The sequence below is a fragment of the Pristiophorus japonicus genome, chromosome 12 (genome assembly GCF_044704955.1).
Source record: "Pristiophorus japonicus isolate sPriJap1 chromosome 12, sPriJap1.hap1, whole genome shotgun sequence".
Lineage (NCBI taxonomy): Eukaryota > Metazoa > Chordata > Chondrichthyes > Pristiophoridae > Pristiophorus > Pristiophorus japonicus.
In genome coordinates, this window is record NC_091988.1 from 47,734,474 (window position 1) to 47,762,074 (window position 27,601).

The 27,601-nt window shown below is 41.0% G+C and overlaps 1 protein-coding gene across 24 annotated transcripts in view; it reads right to left on the reverse strand.

Annotated features, from left to right (window-relative positions):
* LOC139276737 (plasma membrane calcium-transporting ATPase 2) overlaps nucleotides 1–27,601 on the reverse strand; it is a 430,975-nt gene that overhangs the window by 232,514 nt on the left and 170,860 nt on the right. For 10 of the 24 annotated variants that reach the window (XM_070894744.1, XM_070894739.1, XM_070894732.1 and 7 more), the window contains 4 exons: nucleotides 24,796–24,837; nucleotides 20,818–20,982; nucleotides 17,235–17,449; nucleotides 14,374–14,616 (listed from right to left, as the gene is read on the reverse strand). In XM_070894744.1, the coding sequence (XP_070750845.1) occupies nucleotides 14,374–14,616; nucleotides 17,235–17,449; nucleotides 20,818–20,982; nucleotides 24,796–24,837 (665 nt within the window). The remainder of the gene's footprint in view (nucleotides 1–14,373; nucleotides 14,617–17,234; nucleotides 17,450–20,817; nucleotides 20,983–24,795; nucleotides 24,838–27,601) is intronic. The other 14 variants (XM_070894747.1, XM_070894743.1, XM_070894745.1 and 11 more) reach the window with 4 other exon arrangements.

The following is a 27,601-nucleotide window of genomic DNA, read 5'->3' on the forward strand; positions in this document are numbered from 1 at the left end:
CCCTCAAGAAGTTGGTAGTGAGCCACCTTCTTGAATATAACTGAGTGGATTGCTAGGCCATTTCAGAGGGGCAGCTAAGAATCAGCCACATTGCTGTGGGTCTGAAGTCACACATAGGCCAGGACGGCAGATTCCCTTCCTTGAAGGACATTAGTGAACCAGATGGGGTTTTACGACAATCCGGTAGTTTCATGGTCACCATTACTGATACGAGCTTTTTATTGCAGATTTATTTTAATTGAATTTAAATTCCCCAGTTGCCATGGTGGGATTTTAACTCATGATTACTGGATCACTATGCTACCATATCCGGCAAGACGTGTAGTCACTGTTGTAATGTGGGAAAAACGCAGCCCATTTTTGCACAGCAAGCTCCCACAAACAACAATGAAAAATAAACGACCAGATCATCTGTTTTTGGTGTTGGTTGGGGTTTAAATGTTGGCTGGGACACCTGGAGAACGTCCCTGCTTTTCTTTTAAATAGTGCCATGGGATCTTTTATGTCCACCTGAGAGAACAGATGGATCCTCGGTTTAACGTCTCATCGAAAAGACGGCACGTCCAACAGTTTAACACTCCCTCAATACTGCACTGGAGTGTCAGCCTAGATTTTGCTCAAATTCCTTGAGTGGGACTTGAACCAACAACCTTCTAACTCAGAGGCGCTACCTCTGAGCCACAGCTGACAAATCCAAGTTGCCAATATGAAAACATTAAATTTCGCAATTGTCATTTATTCAGAGTTGTAATCACTCATTTTGGTTTAAAAATTTAACCTATCACTTTAAAAATGTTTAAATAGATTTATAGGTTACTGTTACATCATTTTTCAAACGTCACCCTTCATGCATCACATTTAAAGAGAAACAAAGCCATCAATTAACAGCTGGTGTCTTCTGACCTTGGGGGCGCATCTAAGCATTTACAAGTCGTAAATCTACTAAGAACTTCCCAGCAATTAGCCTGTAAATGATATCAGGAATTGTCTATTTACTGCACTGAGACCGTGTAACCTCAAAGAGACATGCCTGGTTACATACATTTCCACGTTGGCAGAATTCATTGCGCATTACATGGTACAGTGTTTCTGTCCTCATAAAACAACATAACTTACAACATGCCTTGGGAGATTTGCTGGTATAGTTGAATGGGTTTGCAGCCTGCCTCACTCTATTTGTTCCTAAATCTCACACTAATATTTTTTTTGACGGTAATTCTCTCCTCATGCCCCTAATCGGTTGGGGGAGTGTGCATTTCATTCAAAACAGTGCCTGTCACTCCTGTTAATGGTGTCACATTGCATGGCACAGAATAACTGCTATTTTATAATTGTTTTTTGTGCTTTTTAATTCTTTCATGAACATTTTTATTTGAAGGGCTCTCCTAAAAGCTTAAGCTCAAAATTGATTTTTTCACCTGGAACTGTGACTGAGTTGAACTTGGATTGTGCACTATGAACATGAGCAGTGCACCTAATTTTCAAGGATGCTGTGCTGGTGGGATATTTCTCTTTCCTTCCTTGCACTTTCCTGCCCAATACCTTTCCTTCAAATATTTTGAAATAGTGAACAAATTACAAAAGCTTTACTGTGTAAAATTGATAACAAATATTTTTCTTTGAAAAGCTGTGTGTGTGAGAGAGAGAGATAAATGACAGTTTCATGATTACATGCATATTGTAGCTTTTTTTGTGTGTTCTATAGACTTTTTAAAAGTGTATAAGATAAGAGAGCCAGAAAGAGAGAGAAAATTCTGAAAAAGAGACAGGTGAAAGAGTGGGGTCAGTGAGATGAGAGTGTTTTTTTCATTTAATGTTGCTTTAATTTTCAAAATTAGCACCAGTTGAATTTTGAAGCCCATTGGTTATCTCACCTGTGTGTTTATAATAGTAGAGAAGGCCAATGCTAATCATGTACACCAGTGAGACACATGTTCTAATTTGCAACACCTGTAAGATAGAGGAGGAGGGAGAGAAGAATGACTGTGTTCTCATGATATACCTATATTAGCTTTGGTTTGGTGTTGCAGAAGCTTTAAAACATGTATTGAATTGGGGGGGGGGGGTGGGTGGGGGGGTAGTGAGAGCCAAGCAGAGAAGACAAAGAGAGAGAAGGACAGACATTTTTCTTTCATTATTCTAATTTGAGTTTTTTTTCCAAGTTGAATTTAAAAGAAAACGAAACCTCTCTGTGAGAAACCGATAGGAAGGATAAAGAGAAGGTAGAATGGAAACTGATTGAGAATGAGAGGGACTCGAGCCTTTCAGCATTCGTCCTTGGGTAGAGTACCTGTTGAAGAATGGATGTGTTAAGCTTGATGTCACAGAGATGCAAGTAGGCGTGGAGGATACAGGGATTGAGTGGGTCATTCAAAGGGGAAGAGAGAGGGGTAGTGACAAGAGTGGCAGGGTGTTATGAAGAGGAATGGGTAGTATCAAGATGAAGAGGAAGGGAAAGCACGAATGATTGGTGAGGAGATGTGAATGGAGCTGTTGAGGGCAACATTTTCTCCACAATCTCTACCTCAAATGTAGAGACCAGCAATTGGGGGCTCTTTCCCCACACCCACTGTAGCATACTACTCACCATCTACCACCTAAAAGGATATAAAAAAAAGACAAGAGAGAGAAGCAAAATGAAGAATTAAAGAGAGAGAAGCAGAAGAGCAGAAAAATAAATAGAATCAGAGGAGTCGATAAAGACAGCAGAGACAGGCAAGAGACAATATTCTCTACCTTACCATGTGCTAGTAACACTTGCTTGGCAGACAACTGATCGGGGGAGGGTATAGGAAGCGAGTTGCTGATGGCCATTTTTACCCTGAAACCTTGACCCCCAAATGCAGCTGACAGGCATTGGTGGCTCCTTTCCACGACACACCACACCAAACTACCTAGTGTCTCTGACAGGACAGGACAGGACAGAAGGCAAGAAAATGACAGAGAAAAGCAGACGAAGACACAGAGAGTGAAGCAATATGAGTTAAGGGGCGAGATACAGTAGAGGACAGAAAAGGAGAGATAGAAGAGGAATGACAGAGAGGAACTGCAACACAAAGACATGAGTAAGCAAATGACCATATGCTCCGACTATCTATGTGCAGCATAATATTGCTGACATGAAATACATCAAGATGATATTACTGCGGTTTTGATAGCTCTGTGAATTAGAACTCACTCATGCTATTCAATAGTTGGTGTAAGTAATGGACATGTCACACTGACAGAGTTTGGGTTGCTCTTATGAGATTGGACTCAGGGCATATTCTGGGGGCACAGCATGGACTGATTTAATTCTGTAACTAATTTTTCCTGTACCATGTCACGCAGCATCTGTGGAGAGAGAAATGGAGTTAACATTTCAGGTCGATAACCTTTAATCAGAAGGGATTCTCAAAATAGCATAATAGTCTGTTCTGACGAATGGTCATTGACCTGAAACATTAACTCTGTTTCTCTCTCCACAGATGTTGAGTATTTAAAATATTTTCTGTTTTTATTTCAGGTTTGCTTTTGCTTTCTTGTACCGAGCCTGAAACAGCAGGATAAGAGTGAAAACATATTTGCCCGTAATTTGCGGCCCCTATGGGCACGTTCAAGGTTCACACACGCTGCGCGCAAACACGGAACTTGCGATCTGTCAAGAATCTTCTTGACAGATCATCCACATCCCCGGGAAAAGAGCGTCCGCAGGCAGAGAGTTGAGCTATTTGCCCAACTTCTGCCCAGCGAATGCCCGTGAAAGCCTTACGCCTGCTTTTACCAGAGTTTAAATGAAGGTAAAAATAATGTTTTTCAATCATTTAAACATTAAAAAACCTGTGCAATAAGGTAAGGTTTAAAACATCTAAACTTATTTTTCAAAAAATTGTCAATTTGTGTTTTAAATATTAATTAATTTAAAATATGTAAAAAAAAATTATTTATTTGATGTGTACATGTATTTTTTCAGGTATTCCCATTCAAGCTTATGGAGTCCTACACATTCGGAATCCCCATAAGCATGAATGGGGATCCCCTTCTTTCATTGGTTGGGCTAGCCATGGATTCCAGAGGTGATTGCGAACCGCCTGCGCTCCTGGATATGTGGGTCTCTGTCCGCAGGTACCCAGAGAGGCCCAGGACCGTGAGTCTCCGCACCTCCCGGACCACCAGGTACGCGGGCATTTTATTTATGGATCGGAGGCATTTCCTCGCGGGAAGCCTCCGACTGCAAATTCAGGGCCATTATATTTTTTAGGACATCATTCACTCCAATGAGCACAAAGAGATATCAAAATATATATATTTTTTAAAGGAAGGTTAAAAGGCGCATAAATATTTGTATTGCTTTTAAATAGTTAATTAAAAAGAGCTTAACCAAGAAACAAAATTGCTTACTGAAAATGTAAGTTTACAAGCCATTCATTATGTTTTAAGAAAACTTTTGATTTTGACTTCTGGTACTTTGAGGTGAAATGGTCAGAATTGCAATTCCTCTGGTAATCAACAGAAAGTGTAAATAGGCAGAAGGTTGTATTACTGTATCATAATTCAACTATTTGCCCATCAAGTGAAGTAGAAACCATTCCAGAATAACCAGTCCTGGGCCTCTCTGGGTACCCGCGGACAGAGACCCACATATCCAGGAGCGCAGGCGGTTCGCAATCACCTCTGGAATCCCATGGGCTGGCCCAACCAATGAAAGAAGGAAATCCCGATTCATGCTTATGGGGATTCCGAATGTGCAGGACTCCATAAGCTTGAATGGGAATACCTGGAAAAATACATGTACACATCAAATAAATAAAAAAAAAATACATATTTTAAATTAATTGAAATGCCGTTTAATTAAATATTTAAATCACAAATTGATAATTTTTTGAAAAATATGTTTAGATGTTTTAAACCTTACCTTATTGCACAGGTTTTTTAATGTTTAAATGATTGAAAAACATTATTTTTATCTTCATTTAAACTCTTACGCTGGTTAAAGCAGGCACGCCGCACGTACACAGCCTTCAATTCACTTCAGCACAGGCTACATCTATATTACCAGCGTGCCTACGAGATGATTTCTATTGACATTCATATGCTGCACAATACAACCATATCCATTCAACAGCAACCAAGTCAAACACAAACCAAATGGCTTTGAAATAAAGACAGAAAGAAGCATCTACAGAAAGCTTTCAAAAACATATTCTTCTGGTGATGCAAATAAGAAAGGTGTTAAATTGCAATTCTGGCAATAGCACTGTTTTGATCCCTTGGCCTTTTCAGTTCCTTCTGTACACTGATCAGCAAGAGGTCTCTTTAGTTCCATGATTCTTGCAAGTTCAGACTGTCAATTTGCTTTGCACAACCATCTCTCAAGAAGAATGGCACCAATTCTTTTATCAAATGTTTCTGGCGCGACAAAGCCTTACAGAGGGCACATCAGCATGGTTTTGAAGTGCTATTTCAGCCAGGAAGGCAGATCTCATTGTTTGTCCTTGACAGATATCACAAAGGACTGTATTAATGATTTTTGGGTTCCAGCAGAGTAATTCCCTTTTCTAATTTGTCAGACAGACGGAACAAAATCGTTTCCATCCAGCTTTGGCATTTGTGCTTTTGCAGACTGTTCTTGTATTACCCTTCAATTGTATGCTGTAAATGTAGACCAACTCCCGTGATTGCACTGTATAGGGTGCATTTTGATTAAATTACAACCACAGAGGGGCATGGTGTCCAGGTTAATGGATGGCTGCGCATAACCGGGACATGAGGATAATAATATTACAGCCAATCAGCACTCAAGTCTTGCTCAATTTATAATGTGACCTGGTTCAATTTATGATTTATATTTAAGCTTGTAAAAAAGCAACGGCAATGATCATGGGTAATTTTAATCTTCATATTGATTGGACAAAACAAATTGGCCAGGGTAGTCTTGAGGAGGAGTTCACAGAGTATATCCAGGATAGCTTCTTTGAACAGTACGTTGCGGAACCAACCAGGGAGCAAGCTATCTTAGATCTAGGACTGGGTAATTAGGCAGGATTAATAAACAATCTCCTAGTAAAGGATCCTGTAGGAATGAGTGATCATAACATGGTTGAATTGCAAATTCAGTTGGAGGGTGAGAAAGTTGGATCTCTAACCAGTGTCCTGAGCTTAAATAAAGGAGACTACAAAGGTATGAAGGCAGAATTGGTTAAAGTGGACTGGGAAAATAGATTAAAGAGTGAGATGGCTGATGAGCAGTGGCAGACATTTTAGGAGATATTTCATAACTCTCAACAAAAATACATCCCAATGAAAAGGAAAGGCTGTAAGAGAAGAGATAACCATCCGTGGCTAACTAAGGAAATAAGGGATGGTATCAAATTGAAAACAAGGGCAAACAATGTGGCCAAAACTAGTGGGACGCCAGAGGATTGGGAAACTTTTAAAAGCCAGCAAAGAATGACGAAAAAAATAATAAAGAGAGGGAGGATAGATTATGAAAGTAAACTAGCACAAAATATAAAAACAGATTGTAAGAGTTTCTACAGGTACATAAAAAGGAAAAGAGTGGCTAAAGTAAATGTTGGTCCCCTAGAGGATGAGACTGGGGAATTAATAATGGACTTTGAACAAAATATTTTACATAAGAACATAAGAAATAGGAGCAGGAGTAGCCCATACGGCCCCTCGAGCCTGCTCCGCCATTTAATACGATCATGGCTGATCCTATCATGGACTCAGGTCCACTTCCCTGCTCGCTCCCCATAACCCCTTATTCTCTTATTGGTTAAGAAACTGTCTATCTCTGTCTTAAATTTATTCAATGACCCAGATTCCACAGTTCTCTGAGGCAGCAAATTCCACAGATTTACAACCCTCTGATGAAGAGGAATTTCTTCTCTCTCAGTTTTAAAAGGGCGGCCCATTATTCTAAGATTCTGCCCCCTAGTTCTCGTCTCCCCTATCAGTGGAAACATCCTCTCTGCAGCCACCTTATCAAGCCCCTCATAATCTTATACGTTTCAATAAGATCACCTCTCATTCTGCTGAATTCCAATGAGTAGAGGCCCAACCTACTCAACCTTTCCTCATAAGTCAACCCCCTCATCTCCGGAGTCAACCTAGTGAACCTTCGCTGAACTGCCTCCAAAGCAAGTATATCCTTTCTTAAATATGGAAACCAAAACTGTATGCAATATTCCAGGTGTGGCCTCAACAATACCTTATATAGCTGTAGCAAGACTTCCCTGCTTTTATACTCCATCCCCTTTGCAATAATGGCCAAGATTCCATTGGCCTTCCTGATCACGTGCTGTACCTGCATACTAACCTTTTGTGTTTCATGCACCAGGAGCCCCAGGTCCCACTGTACTGCAGCACCTTGCAATTTTTCTCCATTTAAATAATAAATTGCTCTTCGATTTTTTTCTGCCAAAGTGCATAACCTCACATGTTCCAACATTATACTCCATCTGCCAAATTGTTGCCCACTCACTTAGCCTGTCTATGTCCTTTTGCAGATTTTTTGTGTCCTCCTCACACATTGCTTTTCCTCCCATCTTTGTATCATCAGCAAACTTGGCTACATTACACTCGGTCCTTCACCCAAGTCGTTAATATAGATTGTAAATAGTTGGGGTCCCAGCACTGATCCCTGCAGCATCCCACTAGTTACTGATTACCAACCCGAGAATGAACCATTTATCCCGACTCTCTGTTCTCTGTTAGTTAGCCAATCCTCTATCCATGTTGTAAATTACCCCCAACCCCGTGAACTTTTATCTTGAGCAGTAACCTTTTATGTGGCACCTTGTCAAATGCCTTCTGGAAGTCCAAATACACTACATCCACTGGTTCCCCTTTATCCACCCTGCTCATTACATTCTTAAAGAATTCCAGCAAATTTGCCAAACATGACTTCCCCTTCATAAATGCACGCTGACTCTGCCTGACTGAATTAAGCTTTTCCAAATGTCTTGCTACTGCTTCATTAATAATGGACTCCAACATTTTCCCAACCACAGATGTTAGGTTAACTGGACTACAGTTTCCTGCTTATTGTCTGCCTCCTTTTTTTAAAAAATAGGGGCATTACAATTGCAGTTTTCCAATCTGCTGGGACCTCCCCAGAATCCAGGGAATTTTGGTAAATTACAACCGATGCATCCACTATCCCTGCCGTTACTTCTCGTAGAACCTTAGGATGCAAGCCATCAGGTCCAGGGGATTTATCTGCCTTTAGTCCCATTATCTTACTGAATACCACCTCCATAGTGATTGTGACTGTGTTAAGTTCCTTGACTATCCATTGTTAGGATCGGTGTTCATGGTAGAAGACACTAAAAACATCACAATACTGGATAATTAAGGGGATATAGGGAGCAAGGAACTTAACGCAATCACTATCACTAAAGAAGTAGTACTCGGTAAAATAATGGGTCTAAAGGCAGACAAGTCCCCTGGATCTGATGGCTTGAATCCTAGGGTCCTAAAAGAAGTGGATGCAGAGATAGTGGATGCATTGGTTGTAATCTACCAAAATTCCCTGGATTCTTGGAAGGTCCCAGCGGATTGGAAAACCACAAATGTAAAGCCCCTATTTTAAAAATGAGGCAGACAGAAAGCAGGAAACTATAGACCAGTTAGCCTAACATCTGTCGTTGGGAAAATTCTGGAGTCCATTATTAAGGAAGCAGTAGCAGGACATTTGGAAAAGCATAATTCAATCAAGCAGAGTCAGCATGGTTTTATGAAAGGGAAATCATGTTTGACAAATTTGCTGGAGTTCTTTGAGGATGTAACGAGCAGGGTGGATAAGGGGGAACCAGTGGATATGGTGTATTTGGATTTTCAGATGGCATTCGATAAGGTGCCACATAAAAGGTTACTGCACAAGATAAAAGTTCACGGGGTTGGGGGTAATATATTAGCATGGATAGAGGATTGGCTAACTAACAGAAAACAGAGAGTCGGTATAAACAGGTTATTTTCCGGTTGGCAAACAGTAACTAGTGGGGTGCCACAGGCATTGGTGCTAGGTCCTCAACTATTTACAATCTATATTAATGACTTAGATGAAGGGATCGAGTGTAATGTAACCAAATTTGCTGATGATGCAAAGATGGGTGGGAAAGCAAATTGTGAGGAGGACACAAAAAATCTGCAAAGGGATATAGACAGGCTAAGTGAGTGGACAAAAATGTGGCAGATGGAGTACAATGTAGGAAAATGTGAGGTTATGCACTTTGACAGAAAACAGAAATGCAAATTATAATTTAAATGGAGAAAAATTGCAAAGTGCTGCAATACAGAAGGACATGGGGGTCCTTGTGCATGAAACGCAAAGAGTTAGTATGCAGGTACAGCAAGTAATCAGGAAGACAATTGGAGTGTTGGCCTTTATTGTAAGGGAGATAGAGTATAAAAGCAGAGAAGTTCTGCTACAACTGTACAGGGTATTGGTGAGGCCATACCTAGAGTATTGCGACTTTTGGTCTCCATATTTCAGGGAGGATATACTTGCATTGGAGACTGTTCAGAGAAGGTTCACTAGGTTGATTCCGGAGATGAAGGGGTTGACTTATGAAGATAGGTTGAGTAGGTTGGGCCTATACTCATTGGAGTTCAGAAGAATGAGAGGTGATCTTATAGAAACATATAAGATTATGGGGGGGCTTGACAAGATGGATGCAGAGAGGATGTTTCCACTGATAGGGGAGACTAGAACTAGGGGGCATAATCTGAGAATAAGGGGCCGCCCATTTAAAACTGAGACGAGGAGGAATTTCTTCTCTCAGAGAGTTGTAAATCTATGGAAATCTCTGTCCCAGCGAGCTGTGGAGGCTGGGTCATTGAATACATTTAAGGTGGAGATAGACAGATTTTTGAGCAATAAGGGAATAAAGGGTTATGGGGAGCGGGCAGGGAAGTGGAGCTGAGTCCAAAATCATGTCAGCCATGATCTTATTAAATGGCAGAACAGACTCGAGGAGACAAATGGCCTACTTCTGCTCCTATTTCTTATGTTTCTTGTTGTTTGTCCTCACGCAAAATCTCCCTCGAACCCTCGGGACCTGGCCTCTGCCAAATAAGGGATTTTGCCGAATGAGGGGAGGTTAGCGGCCCGAGGTCAGGGGGGGGGGGGGGAGGGAGGGGGGAGGAGGTCGGCGCCCTGGGCAGGCCCGAAGTGTCGGCAGGCCCTCAGCAGGCTGGGTGTCGGCGCGGCCCCAAAGTCGGGGTGGAGGTCTGCCGCGTTCTGCGCATGCACTCCCAGCCGCCGGAATCATGCCGGATGCGGGGTGGTGCCTAATAAGGAGTCCCGGATAAGGGAAGTCCAACCTGTACCGTGGTCATTCATTGACAGAATATTGAAATAGGTAATTTATTACTGATGTTGAGTGACCTAAAAGGCTTTCCATTATGTTGATGAATATTTAAGGCACATGCTTGCCATCGAACTCGAGTGAAGACGCCATGGGATGAAATTCAATGGAAAAGAAAATCGATCGCTATGTAAAACAGGTCCAAATTTCACGGTGGCTCCACTGTGTTTTGAGAACATTTTATTTTTCACTTATATGAGCATGCGAGCATATGATAAAGACAGACAGAGAAAGACCAGCTGCTCCATCACGCCTGTCCCATTTAGTCATGTTGCAAATGAGCATCATGACCCCCGCGTTGCTCCCACCCACCACCAGCCTTGTGGTCTCCTGAGAGGCGACAGAACAGATTTTAAATTATCCTCAGTCAATTCCAGGGAAAGGAATTCTGGGAGATTCCTCTCTGACCCCCAAAGATGATCAGAAATGAGTTCCAGGAGAAACCAGTGACTGAGAGGTAGCTCATCCAACACCCGCTTATCTTTTGTACACAGCGATCTCAACCTCATCCAGGAACTAGTCCAGCTCCCTTTGGATAGTTTGATCTAAAATTGTACTCATCGGGGAAAAGCCAAATGGCTGAATTGGTTAAAAAAAGAGTTGTATTTTACTCATTTTACTGAAAAAGAATATTTTATCTGTAACGTGACATTGACTATCAAGACTCCTTTCCCTGTAAAATGCAAGCCCTACCTCCTTCCCAATTCAGAGGTGTCATTCTTCTAAGTTGTTCCCCAGTATTTAGATTCATGGACTTAAATGACTAAACACACTTCGAACACAAGGATCTAATATCATGTTTATATTGGAGATCTGCTTCAGGCAGTATTGCTCCAAAATTAAGGAGGTCATTTTAACCTAAAGTCAATATAGACTAAATCAGGTGGGGTGTAAAACAGGCATTCAAACCAATCCCTCTGTTTCACACCAGGCGAGTTAGATTAAGAGGGGGTTATACCTGCAGCATCCTGGAATGAAACTGGGACCATTTCGACAGCAACCTGTCTGCGCCTATTACACTGATGCTATTGCCAGTGGGGAAGATCTAGGCAGGCAGTCGGCTCACCAATTGTCATCTTCTCTGGTCACCTCCACCTCTGATGCCATGCCACTTTCATTTCCATTAGAGGCTGAGTTAGCAATGCTATTTGAGACAAGACTAATTTGATGGTGCAGATCATCTACGACAACAACAATACTACTATAGTTACATTGGGAGTGTTCTACCAAAATCATTATCCATTTTTAGTCAGTCAAATCTATACAGACCATCGTTAATAACTACTCTGCTGGTGGATTCAGTGGAACTGCAAACAGTTCCTTCAAGTTGTTTTCCAATCAGTTGGCGATCAATACAACAGCATTACCAAATGACCAACTTGCATGCATCCTGGGTTGAGTATTCAAATCATACTTTTAATTTTCACAAATTTTATCTAAATTTTATAAACAGGTCCAGCTTTATCGAGGGTGCATTCAGAATAGCCCCAGTTCGTCTAAAATAAACATAGGATTTGTCACAATAGACGTTGCAAGTTGTATGCAAAAGGCAAATCCACACTAGTAAGAGATTGAAACTTTCACTGTGATAGTGAATAATGGGGCCCAAGGTTGCGGCTTGGAAAGCCCCATGACATCATGTCATTCAGTGCTTTCCTAGAGTATTATGTAAGACAGCCAACATTTATTTCTTAAATGCAAATAAGCCCACATCTTGAAAAATGCCATATTTAATGGGACGATATTTGTGATGTACATAATACATCCGGTAGCAATGTCGATGCAAAATTTAAAATAATCGGAATCAAACAAAGCCTTTCAATAGACTCATATTTTTATAATTCATCAAAAATTGTCCAGAGATCCAATGTCATGTTTAAAAGTCCATGAGTATTGTTCATAGTTGTGCTGCTTGTTCTTTTAGAAAGATACCTAGAAAACCCAGGGGCCAAAATTGCCCCCCTCTCTAAGAGGTGGTAATGGGGCAGTAAGACCTTTCTGACCAGAGGCAGACGGATGGGCTGACCCATCCGAAATTGCCACCTGGCCGGGGGCAGCGGAAATGGGTTTCCGCCCTAACCGTGTTCCCGCCCCTTTAGGCTCACTTTCCGCCCCACGAAGGGGAAATTGCCTCGCAGGAGCGGAGCGACCGCCGCTCGATGCCCTCGACAGGTTTTCCCAGCGGGACGCTGCCAGTAGATGGGCGGCGCATCTGTCCTGAAAGGGGAGGGCGCACCGCCACGATCGCTGTTTTATTTTAATTGTCGGCCAACTCTGAAGGAGAGAGAAGAGAAAGAGAGCAGGAAAAACTCATTCACACAGAGAATTATACAGTTGTGGAATTCACTTCCAAGGTTAGTGGCGGCAGAAACTATGTAAGCATTAGATTGGATAGGTAGATAAAGGAAAAGGGGTTGAATGGCTATGGGGACGGGTTGGGTAAACCTGATTAGAATTATTTACTCGCATGGAGGGCAAATGCCACCGTGGACTGGTTGGTTGAATGGTCTGTTTTTGTGGTGTAACTTCTATGTATTCCTGTGACACTCACAGCTGGACTGAGGAACCCAACCTGAACAATCCTTCTGGACCTTGTCCAAGTTTGAAGAGGATGTCAACAGCTGGATCCGATCATACGGTCACCAGACAATTAGGCGAGCCGATTACTTGATCTTGCAGATACCAGTGGAAGCTACCAAAAGGGAACTAAGGTATGAAAAGGCACTGAATCATGTCGAATTTATGTATAACTTTGTAAAGTAAAGCTTAAGGAAGTATGATAGTCTATGATATAAACTGTTGCATATTGTAGCATGCTGTGAGCTCAATCATATAACTGTTACGTTTGGAAAGTGATCCTGGCTGCTTGCGGACTGCCTGTTAAAGTTATTTTTCTTTCACATTACCACTGCATGGTTTTTGACCAGAAGGAATTCAGGAATATTAACAGCTACAGGCCAGGTAAATGACCCATGAATTTATAATACCAAAGGGCAAGAGCAAACAAGTAATGATTGAAGCTGTAAACTATTATAAACCTGAAAGAAGAGGAAAAGCCAGCACCACTGTGGACAATATCCAAATGGGCCATTAAACACGACGTAGGATCTCTTGAAAATTCCTGATAATTATAAAAATGTGTGTCTCATACAGAGTTTTGGAATTTGAACAAGTATATTCATTAAAAGTTAAATACAGCAAGGGGTACGGTAGCATAGTGGTTATGTTACTGGACTGGTAATCCAGAGGCCTGGACTAATGATCCGGAGACATGAGTTCCAGTCGCACCAGGGCAGCTGGGGAATTTAAATTCAGTTAATTAAATAAATCTGGAATTAAAAAACTAGTATCAGTAATGGTGACGAAGAATCTGACGGATTGTTGGAAAAATGCAACTGGTTCACTAATGTCCTTCAGGGAAGGAAATCTGCCGTCCTTACCCGGTCTGGCCTGCACGTGACTCCAAACCCACAGCAATGTGGTTGACTCTTAACTGCCGTCTGAAATGGCCGAACAAGCCACTCAGTCGTACCAAACCGCTACAACAAAGCCAGCACTGTGGGAGTACCTTCACACACAGACTGCAGCGGTTCACCACCATCTTCTCAAGGGCAATTAGTGATGGGCAATAAATGTCTGCGATGCCCACATCCCATGAATGAATGCATTTTGTAAAAAGGGTTATTTTTACATTAGCAAACAATATTTGAATGTTAACTGTAAATAGAGCTACTAATGAGCCATATATTTTGAAATCCACTTGAACACAGGATCAAAGAGACTGTTGCAGGCCTTCTCATCAGCACAACAGTTCACAAAATACCATATACTTCTTTATCTCTTATGTACATCAATTGCTTCCTCTGCAAAATATCTATCCCTCTTGAATATGCTGACATTATCCACCACAGTAAAGTAGCCCTGCCCAATAGTCAATTTGCAACGTGGGAACAACCTTGCTGCTAAAGGCCATTACTGTTAAGCACTGTAATTAACACACGAATAAGAAAGAAAAACCTACCAGTATTTTGGAAGTGTAAGCACTGTTGAGAGATATTGCGTTAACAAGCATATCCAGTGTTTTCGATGGGATGGCGTCGGGGTCTGGGACTTCCTTATGGTGGACCTCACCAACATAAGCCTGCACAACTGTCATTCGGTTTGTGGTCAAGGTGCCTGTTTTGTCAGAGCAGATTGCTGTCGCATTACCCATGGTTTCACAGGCATCCAAATGTCTCACTAGATTGTTGTCCTTCATCATTTTCTAGTCAAAGGAGGCACAATATAACAGTAAGTAACTGCTCGTCAATGTTGGAATGGTTTGAAGATATTCTTTATAGCACAGACATTATAATCTTTTTGAAGACTGAATTATATATCGTGATTTATATATTTCATCCCCATTTTCTTCTCTTGATACATCCCTTGATTCCCTGGCTGAGAGAAAGAGCAGATACATCTTTACAGCCATCATTAAATCACAGTTCTGGAGCTGACAGAGAGAGTGGCAGCTAAAATATGACCTAGGGTGAAATCCTTTAAGTTCTTCCCTTCCTCCTCATGGTTTGGCATCTCAATTCTTCATTGCTACAACTGATGACCTCAACAGACGAAACCATTCCCTTTCTGGTGGAAGTCAAGAGTATAAATATTAACTAATTCTGAGGTTTGAATCGAGCTCTCCCAGTGGATGGGTCAGTCAGTTTTAACAGCTTGTTTCAATCATTTGATATTCTTTACACTTCCAGCTTTTTCAATAGGTGGCTCTCCTTTTCTTAGTTCAAAATGTAAGATGAATACCCAGCACTGAGCGCTCAGTCATGAAGAGATGCTCGTCTATGTCTCTCCACAGTAGCATTTGTATTGCTGCTGAGGGGTTGTGCTGGCTCTGGAGGCATTGACAAATTCACCTCATTAGATAGGCCTTGGACCACTGGAGACAGCAGCATCACTTTATTTATCTAGAAATTGTGCACTTCCTTACAGCTGCTTCACTGCTGCAAATTGAATGCAGCATAACCCCTCTCAGTATTTCCTCAGAGGGCCAAAGAGAATGAGTTTTCAGGGAATTTTACTTTGCCATTTTTTTGTTGTTCCACTTTTGGAAAAAGGGACTAATATGCATCAGTTTCCTTCCATTTATGTTTATTGTTGGGCTCTGCTCTCAATAGCCTGTGATGGCCTGGTACAAAATACTGAGATCCAAGTTTATGTGAGGAGCACATATGCGCAGGGCTAGCTCTGTGCAGTTTGCCACAATGGGAGGCATTTAATTGAATGGCGGATTTATAAACTGGCATTTTTGTTTGCTGTGGGTCAGGTTGTTGATGCATGCAAGTGTAGCCAATTGTGATTTACAAACTCCACATTAGTTTTCCAGCTCCTTTACTTAGATGAATCCTCCAGTCTTATCAAACTGTTTAGGGCAGAATTTATCTCGATTCATCCAGCAGAAATGGGGCAGTAACAGAATAAAATGACAGTGCATCACTTACCATACCATCCCTCCTCCACTGCCATACATACTGGGGCTTTCCACTGGGCAGCTAAGGCACAAGCCTCATTACTATATGCAAATTGGGATGCTATGATGTTCAATTTCGATCAGTGTTGTCCAACAGAAATTGTTGACTATCCACAGGTGTGGTTGAGGTGACACCATTTTAGCCACATGCACTAATTTTAGTAGCAAATGCTTCACATTTACACTTACACGATATAGATAAATATATTTTACCTGTGTGTATTTATTTGACAAACATCTATTACCATTCAGTAACTAGGGAAGTTAAGCGCTCACAATGATCAAAAGATGCTCACACACTCTGCTTTTCACCTTACCAACAAAACAAACAAAAAGGATAACATTCACATGCACGTCTGAATACAAGTATTGAGATCACATGCCCAGTGATGGTGTCAATCACTCAGTTTAATTTACCAGTAAAACATACAATATGCCACACCTGGATTCATAATTAGTCTCGTGTGGCGTGTAGCTAACGAATTGGACAACACTGATTGAGAGGGACAACTGGACAGGGCATGAGTGTGCACACTCTGCCCAGTTGAACTGGACGAAGATGAAGAGGCCCCAGCAATGTGGCACCAGGAGTGCTGTTCTGGGCTCCACAAAACTAATGTGGGCTGCTCCCACCCCGGGCTTCCCCCTCCCTCCACTTATTGTCCCTCCCCTCCCGAGTACTGTTTCGGTCAGGCTCTATACTGCCCGGCCCGGCCCGGAGCGCTACAACAGGATGCCCATTTGAGCTGTGCCGTCAGCACGATACTGAAGCCCAGCCATCGAAATGGACCATCAGGAACTGGCAGGCATTTGGGCCTGCTGCCCGCCCCTTCCTTGCCTGGAGTTACAATCTATCTATTGTGTCTTCTCCATAAAACCATTCCAGCTTTCACACAACGCCATTGTTCCTTCCTGGCAAAATCTCTCCAACTACACTGCTCAGCTCATTTCCCCAGTCAGCTTTACATAATCAGAAGTCAGCACTGGAAGTATTCCAAAATTGCTAAATTTTTACATCTTTAAATATCTTGCAACATATCTCCAACCATTTCCTCAATTTCATTTTCAAGACCTCTGATTCACTCAGTCATATTAGTTATGTATTTCAATATGGACAACATAAATAACATCTCACTTCTACATCCCCAAAGCTAATCAAATCAAAGTTGTTTTAACACCAGAGGTACTTTACAGATAGTATAACTTACACAGTTGAACGGAGGTACACAAACTGCAATATGCAACTTGAAACCAACAGAAATTATTATATCTTTATTGGAAACCCATTATGGAGCAAAGTGGTCTGCAAATGTTTTTGTGTGAAATGAATCGAACAGTATAAGTGAGCATATTCATACCTTCACAGAGTAGGCAAGGGAGATGGTGACAGCAAGTGGGAGACCCTCTGGGACGGCCACAACAAGTACAGTGACACCAATAATGAAGAATTTAACAAAGAACTGGATGTAGACCGGTGTGCATTCAGGCAGCCACTGCAGTTTTTGAATCACAAAAGTATCGATGGCAAAGTATAACACAAGAATAATAACTGTAATTGCCGACATCACCAATCCTATTAAAAAAAAATCCAAATGAAAGAAAAACTAAGTCACAGTGTTATAGCAGCCTTTTGCTTCATATTTAACATTTTAACAGGGAAGTTTAGACACTCAAAAGTAGGAGGTTTAGCAAACAGTGAGGACTGTAAAAGATTTCAGGAAGACATAGACAAGTTAGCAGAATGTTCAGGCAGGTGGGAAAATGCTATTTAATGTAGGTAAGTGTGAGGTAATATATTCGGGGAGAATAAAAACAAGGACTGGGAGTTAATCACTTAATGTAAAGACACTGAAGGCTGTGGGCGAACAGAGAAACCTTCAGGTCAAATAAACAGTTCCCTGAAAATGTGGGTGCAAGTAGATACAATCGTAACAAGGCCAAGAGAGGTTTAGGCTTTCTAAATATGGGTATAGAGCACTTGGGTAATGAAGTAATGAGGAATTTAAACAGAATATTGGTTAGACAACAAGTAGAGGGTTGTGTGTATAGTTTTGGGCACTGTGGAAACCTCGGAGAAATGGCATCAATCCTGTTTATGCTATTTCTCTGGGAGTGGTTGTGGATCTTCCGTCGAGGTTAGAGCGGATGATCAGGACAACCCCATGGAAATTCTACTCCAGGATGTTAGGGCTTGTACCTCTGATGGAATTCAAATGGTCAAATTCCAATACTTTGGGTTTCTGACAGTTTTCATCTTTCAAAAGCAAAGCCAATGAAAAAGTAAATATTTGAATTTAGCTTAAGAATTAGCTCATAAGTCAGCATATCAATTTAGAAACAAAGGAATGGAAGTGGGTCATTCTGTCCATCATGTATGCATCATAATTTTATTAGTCAATGTTTCTCACCCCTATTCCCTATCTTTTTTGCCATATCCTTAAAACTCTTCTTTTCCTTAATACCCGTCCATCCCAAAAAATATCTATCCTTCAACACTTGTGTGTTTCACATTCTCGCACCCTTTTCTATTCAGAAGTTATTTCTGCATTCACTTTAGTGACATAATCTATGACGATTTCATCTTGTTCTCAATTCCTCTATTAGAGGGGATCCATTCCTTCTATATCCTGTAATTTATTTCATGATATAACATTTATTTTAAGTTCATATGTTTGTTCTCACTGACTGAAAAGTTGTTACTTTGAAAAGAAATTCCATTTTATGTCTGTGACATGAAATAAAGAATGAACTTGCATTCATATAGTGACTTGCACAATCCCAGAAAATCAAGTTTTATTGTTATTACAATGCCATGTGAACCTAAAATAACCATTTAAAAAAATAGTAATTTTTGATTTTTTTTTAAAAAGCACAAAATAACAGTCTGTTTAAATCATAGGAAACATAGAAACATAGAAAATAGGTGCAGGAGTAGGCCATTCGGCCCTTCGAACCTGCACCACCATTCAATAAGATCATGGTTGATCATTCACCTCAGTACCCCTTTCCTGCTTTCTCTCCATTCTCTTGATCCCTTTAGCTGTCAGGGCCACATCTAACTCCCTCTTGAATATATTCAATGAACTGGCATCAACAACTCTCTGCGGAAGAGAATTCCACAGGTTAACAACTCTCTGAGTGAAGAAGTTTCTCCTCATCTCAGTCCTAAATGACTTACCCCTTATCCTTAGACTGTGTCCTCTGATTCTGGACTTCCCCAACATTGGGAACATTCTTCCTGCATCTAACCTGTCCAGTCCCGTCAGAATTTTAGATGTTTCTATGGGATCCCTTCTCATCCTTCTAAACTCCAATGAATACAGGCCCAGTCGATCCAGTCTCTCCTCGTATGTCAGTCCTGCCATCCCTGGAATCAGTCTGCTGAACCTTCGCTGCACTCCCTCAATAGCAAGAACGTCCTTCCTCAGATTAGGAGACCAAAACTGAACACAATATTCCAGGTGAGGCCTCACCAAGACCCTGTACAACTGCAGTAAGACCTCCCTGCTCCGATACTCAAATCCTCTAGCTATGAAGGCCAACATACCATTTGCTTTCTTCACCGCCTGCTGTACCTGCATGTCAACTTTCAATGACTGATGTACCATGACACCCAGGTCTCGTTGCACCTCCCCTTTTCCTAATCTGCCGCCATTCAGATAATATTCTGCCTTCGTGTTTTTGCCACCAAAGTGGATAGCCTCACATTTATCCACATTATACTGCATCTGCCATACATTTGCCCATTCACCTAACCTGTCCAAGTCATCCTGCAGCCTCTTGGCGTCCTCCTCACAGCTCACACCGCCACCCAGCAGAGTGTCATTTGCAAACTTGAAGATATTACACTCAATTCCTTCATCTAAATCATTAATGTATATTGTAAATAGCTGGGGTCCCAGCACCGAGCCCTGTGGCACCCCACTAGTCACTGCTTGCCATTCTGAAAAGGACCTGTTTATCCCAACTCTCTGCTTCCTGTCTGTCAACTAGTTCTCTATCCAGTCAGTACATTACCCCCAATACCATGTGCTTTAATTTTGCACACCAATCTCATGTGGGACCATGTCAAAAGCCTTTTGAAAGTCCAAATACACCACATCCACTGGTTCTCCCTTGTCCACTCTGCTAGTTACATCCTCAAAAATTTCCAGAAGATTTGTTCAGCATGATGTCCCTTTTCCCATAGAAGTTTACAGCACAGAAAAGAGCTAAAAGAACTAATATTCTGTTTAAATTCCTCATTACTTTATTACCAAGTGCTTTGTGCCCATTTTTAGAAAACCTAAATTTCTCTTGGCCAAAAAAGAGCTATCCAGCCTAATCCCACTTTCCAGTTCTTGGAGTCTGTAGTCTCGTAGCCCACGGCACTTCAAGTGCATATCCAAGTACGTTTTAAATGCAATGAGGGTTTCTGCCTCTACCATCCTTTCAGGCAGTGAGCAAACTTACTATTGCTCCATTGCATATCCTCAGACTTTTGTGTATTTGTGTGGCATAAATGAATGAATGTCATTTGTTGGTGTTGTTCAGTTATTTATCTGCGTAAATTTTTGTTTCTGGAAAGTATTATTTCCTTGGTAAATCGACTGAGATATAGATTTTAAATGTAAATATGTAGCACAATGGTGTGATTGCTGATGATTCATATATTTGCAAATAAAAAAATCATTTTTATACGGTTATTGACCACACAAGACAACTTCACAAAAACCATATCATAATAGTTCATACAGTACCAGAGATATCACACCATAAGCAGTGTGAACTTCGCTGGTAGCCAACATAGGTTTCAGAACAAGTTATTTGAAAAAGTGAAATTGCCCAAAGATTCCCTGAAGGGGCATTGAATTAGCACCGACTGTGGTCAATTGAGAGAATGTTTTTTTTCAATTTCACTTGGTCAAGATAAATTGTTCTCTGAATTAGCAATCGGCTCACCCGCTTTCCCTATCTGCACAGCCAGTTTGGTGAGCTTGCCCTGCAACACAGATTTTTCTTTCTTTGACGATCCCGCCTTCTTCTTCTCCTTGTCATCTCCATCGCCACCTTCCGCACTCTTGAGGGGCTGCATTTCCATGGCAGCTGCACCATCTTGTTTCTTGGCTAAATTTAAACAAATTAAAGAAAGCTAGTCAAAAATAATTTGAGCACAAATATCTAGTCGCCTTCAGCAGTCATCTGAGTGCTGAAGATCTTGGAAAGCTTTCAAAAATGTTTTTTTTTCTTTCTGTGATTGTAAAAGGCGATGTTCCTCCAAATCTCAAACCGTTAACTTTTGGAAATAAAACTACAGACAAACACAGAGCTAAGGGACATCTTACTGTTCAATATTTGTTCAATTAATTGGGTCGATTTTAATTATCAGGCAGCTAACCAGCGGAGTGCATTGGCTGGAAAGCCGATCCATTTTGAGGACCGGGCCCCTGTTGGTATGCTGCTGGTGAGCTGCGGGCACCAAATCCAGCAGCCTAAAACTAAAACTGACCCGGCTGGCAGGAAGGTAGGTCTGGGGATTGGGCTGGGGGATGGAATTTGGCAGCTGCCCTGGGTGGCAGCAGTCCATTTAATCCTTGTGGAGCGCAGATAAGCTAAAGTGCTCCTCCTGGCTTTGCCAGAATTATTTTAAAACTTACCTTTTTGGGTTCTTCTTATTGGGTGGAGTGCATGTCCCGCCCTGTAGACCGTGAAGATTGCATCAGGGCCCTGTGTGTGTTACAGGATCCTGACTTCCAGAGATTAATGAAGCTCCCATCTAACTCAGGTGGGCACCACAACAACCCAGCAGAAGATGCCAGGAAAAATGCCAGCAGAGCAGGAGCAACCTCTATAGCCACCACCATGTTTCTCCCGGGCGGAGAGAGTTAAAATCTCCTTAAATCAATTTAATCTGATGCGTCTTTTATTTTGCTTCTGATATGCTTTATCCATGCTTAAAAGGGGTGGGTGGCGTCGGGTCACGACCCCGCTCTTGGCTCCTGACCGCTCTGTGAAATGAATTTCCCTTGATTGGGCTTGTTAAGCCCGCACAGCGCATTTCCCGGTCAATTAGAGGAAGCGGGTCTGGTGACATTATTTGATGACACATCATCAGCCGGTTTCCATAAAGGGACCGTGGCCAACTTTCTTTTGCCATTTTGCTATCGGTGTTCTACAGCATTGAGGTGCTGCAAACACTGACAAGCAGGGAGGTACAGGGCTGCACCTTGGAGGGAGTCACAGCATGCAGGGAGTCCTCTTCCCTTCCCATGGGCAGAAGAGACCTCCCTAGGAGATCAACACAGTCTATTTGCGCATTGCAGAGAAGGGCACAAGCAGGGATGTGGTCAGGAGGACGTGGGTGCAGTGCCGCAAACATTTCAATGATCTTAGTAGATCACAAAATGTTAGTACAAAGTCACACTCAACCTCATCCTGCTGTGCCTTTCATCATATCCTCATCACTCTGCCTTCCCTACCCTACTCCTGCATATCCTTACTCACACCAACTTACCTTGCACCTCCACCCATACCTCTCTATCTATATTATCACATCCGCACCTAACTAGCCACCCTACACACTCACCCTAGTGCAATCATACCTACTAACAACACACAAGGGTAGCCACTTGGGTGTTTTATGTAAAATTTCTGTTAATGTGGTGTCAAACATTGAAACCTTTACTTTCAACACTTTATGTTCTTGGACAGATTTATGTGCACCTTTGGAAGTGGCTTAGTGAATTGCAGTGAATGGTGAGACACTCCCCCCACCCCCCCCTCCGTGCCCCCACTCCCCCCGCAATGGTGATGAGTGTGAAAGGAATGGCTTGGACATTGTAGGGATGCTTTATGGTGTTGGTGTGGGGTGGTGCCAACCTGGCGCATTATGTGACAGCTAAGGTGTACAACATCAAGTGAAGTAAACCTGGCCAGAGTAAGGCCATCACTGGCCTCCCGGGCAGCAATGTGCTCGGGTGCTAATGTCCTGTGATTGCAGAGAAGGTTGGTATTGTTGTTGGTGCTGGTGGTGTGCCTGGTGTTGCTCGTGTGTCTGGTGATGCTGGTGTTGGGGCAGATCGTGGTAGGAATCTCAGGAGCAAGGTGAGATAGTTTTAAGGGCACCCATGCTGATGGAATAGATGGCAGGTGAAGTAGAGATGACAGAAGCGATCTGTCAATGGTGAGACAAGTAATGAGGTCAGACTGGATGGAGACTTATGTAAAGACTTGCAGCATCCTGAATCTGTAGTGGAAATGCAGTTTAGAGAAGCTAATGGTTAAGGGAACATATGTCAATCAGCTGGGAGCTTTGACTTGACATTTGAAGCTGTCAACTCATCAGCTGGTTCAATGGCCACTGACCTCCTGCCTCAGCTTCACAGACAAGGTTTAGGCACAGCGGGAAATCGGTGGGCAACCTGTCAAATCCAAAAAGCTGGGGGAAAAAACTATCGATAAGTGGCTGTAAATAAGCCACGAATGATTTTAATTGGCTCTCCCGCCGCTGCGTGTCAGGTCTGCTCAGTGCTGACAGACCCGACATCAGGGAAAGGTGCATGGCAGCGGGTTCACAGCGGGGTCCCGACCCGCTGCAGAAAAAAAAAACACTTTCCCACCTGACCTGCTACTGATTGCACCCACTGAGCCCCCACAAATTCCAGCCCAGTATTACTGTCAAAAATAGAGTCAGGTACTAAATAAAAATGGTGGTTTAATTCTGTTGCGCAGTAAACTGTATTTGACTTGGCACGTATATATTTAAAAAAAAGGAACAGATTATTCTGTGCAGTCTCACACTTAGCATGTATATTTAGGCCACGTTGCTAACAAAAGACAAGTCTTTTTTTAACAATCAGAATTTACTATCCACTTAATAGCTGACACCATTTGACATAGTTTCTTCAACATGATTTTGCATTTAGCTATTTTCAACAGAAATCCAGCTGAAACCATTTTATTTTACATATATATGTGTCTACATTTTTCCTTGTATAGAGTAAAATGTATTTACAGGATTATTTCTTCCTTTCCTCTTTCGGTTGCTTCCTCCTGATATGCTATTACCAAGAGGACAGGCAAAGGGCCTACGCCTGGTCCTCTGTTTATTGCATGAGTCATTGGATGAAGGATGCAGGAGAGTGGAGGGGGTTTGAATCAACCTTATTTCTCAACTGTCTCTGTGGGATGCACCTGATCTCCACTCTGCATGTCATCCTGACAACCTGGGTAAGATCAGCAATCCATCATTTGCAAAATAGTCGAGATAAATCTGAAACCATTTCACAAGCAAACCCATTGCAGTTAAGATTCTTTGACAATTTTATATTCTCCTTTCAAATTCTACTTGACAATATTGATGACTGTTTGCAAATCTCTAATGGATGATTAAACATCCAAGGTATTTAGTTGTACTGTTACATAGGAACGAAATAACTTATTATTGGTATTTGCTAGTACTGTTTGTTAGTAATATTATATTATATATTATCTCCTCAGTCAGACTTTAAGAATATAGCTTTGGACCATACTCATACTCAACCCAAAAAATGATTCAAAGCAAAGTATTTGTATAGTTTTGCAAAGCTGTATTTATGGAAAATGTCAAAATATTTACAATATTGAGACAGCTGTCAAAACAGTCTATAATAAGGCTGGACATGAATTAAATGATAAACAGAGGAGCTAGAAAGCATTTCAGAATTTTTTAAAAACTAGAAGATCCTTTACAAAATCAGAGATGCAGGAGGCTGCATTTCTACATTTATTTGCAATATAAATAAATAATAAGCATTCCTGTATGAAAAAAACCAGAAGAAATTAGTAAATAACGGGTCAGCTCTTCAGAAAACTAGAGAAGAAGAACATCTTAATTGAATTACATGAATGTCAGTATAAAGTATACAGAGAGATTGTCTGACTGTCGAGAAGAACTGTTACCTTTATTCTGGCTGTTCTCCATATTCCCATCCTGCATTTTGCCTATGATGGAAAAGTACAACAAACAAAACAGAAACAAACAGTGAAGAGTCACAACAAGAGACAACACATAGCGTTACATTGCAACCAAAAATTAAAAAAAATGGTCGACACAATAGACAAATCTTAAGTTTTTAATGGTCACAAAATCTGTAACTGATTGAAGAGCAGTCTATTTAGCTACAAAAAGATTCACTCGTTCAAGGATCATATTTGCAAAGATATCTGTACACATTACTTAGGAATAACTGGTAACAGTACACCATGAACCTTGATATAATGAAAATCTATATATCAAAGTCCATGTTTTTAATTTAATTACCATTTCATGTGCATAGGTGAAAAAGTTTATCACTCCTTAAAGAAAAGTAGCTGTCAGTAAATAGAACTGCTCTATGTTTACAAATAAAATGATAATGTTGAGATTGTATGACACACAGATATTAAAATGATTATAGCGCTAACTGTGGTTGTTTGGGGTATTATTTTGGCATTTTGAAAAACAGAATTGTTGGGGAGAAAAGAAGAAAGATGTCTACCATCTCCAAAGGAGATTCAAATGGACAGGAGTATTTGTGCACAGTACATTCTTGGTCGCCAGACTCACTATTTTAGTTTTACTTTAGTCTTAGTCTTATTTTAACCTGGTTTCTTTCCTCTGAGAAATTGCATGCATCAAAGTCATGGGTGCCAATTAATGGTTCACTTATATCCAGCTCTGAGATAGGCCCATAAGTAAGTGTGAATAGATCACCTCTTCCAAATATTGAAATTTTGGTCAACTGTAGAATAATCTCAAGTTAGTCTGCATTTATTGCTGTGAGCAAAATACAGTATTTTATTTCATCTACCGGTATATTGCTAAAATGAATTTATTTGGCTGTTGTCTCAATTTCATTACAGAATAGAAGACCAATTAGAATCATAGAATGGTTACACCACACAAGGAGGCCATTTGGCCTGTCGAGCCCATGCCGGCTCTCTGCAAGAGCACTTCAGCTAGTCCCACTCCCTTGCCCTTTCCCTGTAGCCCTGCAAATCTTTTACCTTCCAAAGCTTTATTTGAACCTACATGTCCAGGAGCCACAGTTCCTTTGCCTGGTGCCTTAAGCCAACTGCACTACTTGTCCTTTTTTGATTTTCCAAGTTGCAATCTGTTTCTTTAAACTCCATGAAACTACATCAGTTTGCGTTGACTAATATCAAATCCAAATGATGTGAAATAAGTTTCAAGAACTGCTGAGTCGAATATTAAAGTATGGTGAATGAGATGACATTTTATTCACAACTAAATGCTGTGATATCTATATCTATAATACCTATGTTATATCTATATATCTATATCTATGTTTTCTGCAAAAAAATCAGAGGTGGGCGTATTGCTGCCCTCATGATAAAATGTCAAATTTGCCCTGCGCATGGCCACCCCACATTAGAAAGCAATTGATATTTGTGAACCTCTGCTTGTATCAATGTTTTACAAAAAGCAAAGTGAAGACTTAAAAATGGCACAGAACTAATAATATCTGGATAAACAAACAGCCGATGGGCAAGCATGCAAATCCCCATTTTGAAAGATTCAGCTTATCACTGGTTTCAGTAGCAGGTATTAAGAGAGCAATTTTAATTTAGCCTCACATCTGTCGCATGCATTTCATAGAATTACCTATACTGACTATAAAACATTAAATGCACATTTTGAAAATGAGTTCAGCAGGCAAGTGGTTATGGTCAATGTCTTTTTAGAGTTCCATACAGAAATGGGACTGAAAACAACATGGTTACGTACCATTCTCGACACACATCCATAGTTCAACACTGAGTCATTATCCTCCTACTCTATCGTTAAAATGCTTGCATTTTGAGAGTCCATGTATGTATTGATGTACTATATTATCTTTCATACACACTCAGACATGCTCAATTAAATAGATCCATGTTACTATGAACACCAAGAACTGTTCATTCTGTTACCATAACTGGAGATTATATTGAATGTGTTCCTCCAAGAAAATTTCTAATTTCAGTTATCTTAAAAGTAATGTTGTGTGAAGTGAATCTGCAAAATTTATAAAGGGATAACGTGTTATATCAGTAATTTACTTTGAAACATTCAACCACCTGAACAGAAACAGTCCAGATCTCAACATTATCTCAGCTAATAAAGATCAGTGATACCTCACAGTATTACAAGACTAGAAAAGCATGAGACAAATATAAAGTAAAATGCATGCACCACTCAAGACATGCATGCTGTCCAACAGAAAATTAACCCAACAATGCACAAGCTTAGACAAAACAGTCAGATGTTTTGTAGTGATGGATTTTACGCTCCAGGATACCCAGAATAAAACCTCGGGCATGCTAAGATTTCCCTGTACATTGTCTTAAGCCATGAAAGAGGGTCTGTGAACCACCGAATGACCTTTACTAAAAGTGGTATGTGCACTTTTGTGTGTGATCAGCGTTACGATAGGACAATCTCTGTAATTATAAAGTTTAGATATTAGTATTGCTGCTGTGCATATGTAAAATAACCCTACACAAAAAACATTTGCCGTATTTTTATTTTAGCTTTCAATTATGTTTTAAAATAACCCTAGCATTTGTTTTGTGGTAGGTAATATAGTTTTCATTTCAGAGGCTCTGAATTGTAGTCAATGGAGTCAAACAAAATGGAATAGTCACTTCAAATAAATCAGTCAATGGAGATCCTGCTGGAAGCAATTTTACTGACAGCATAAAGCTAGGCAGCGATGGGACCCAG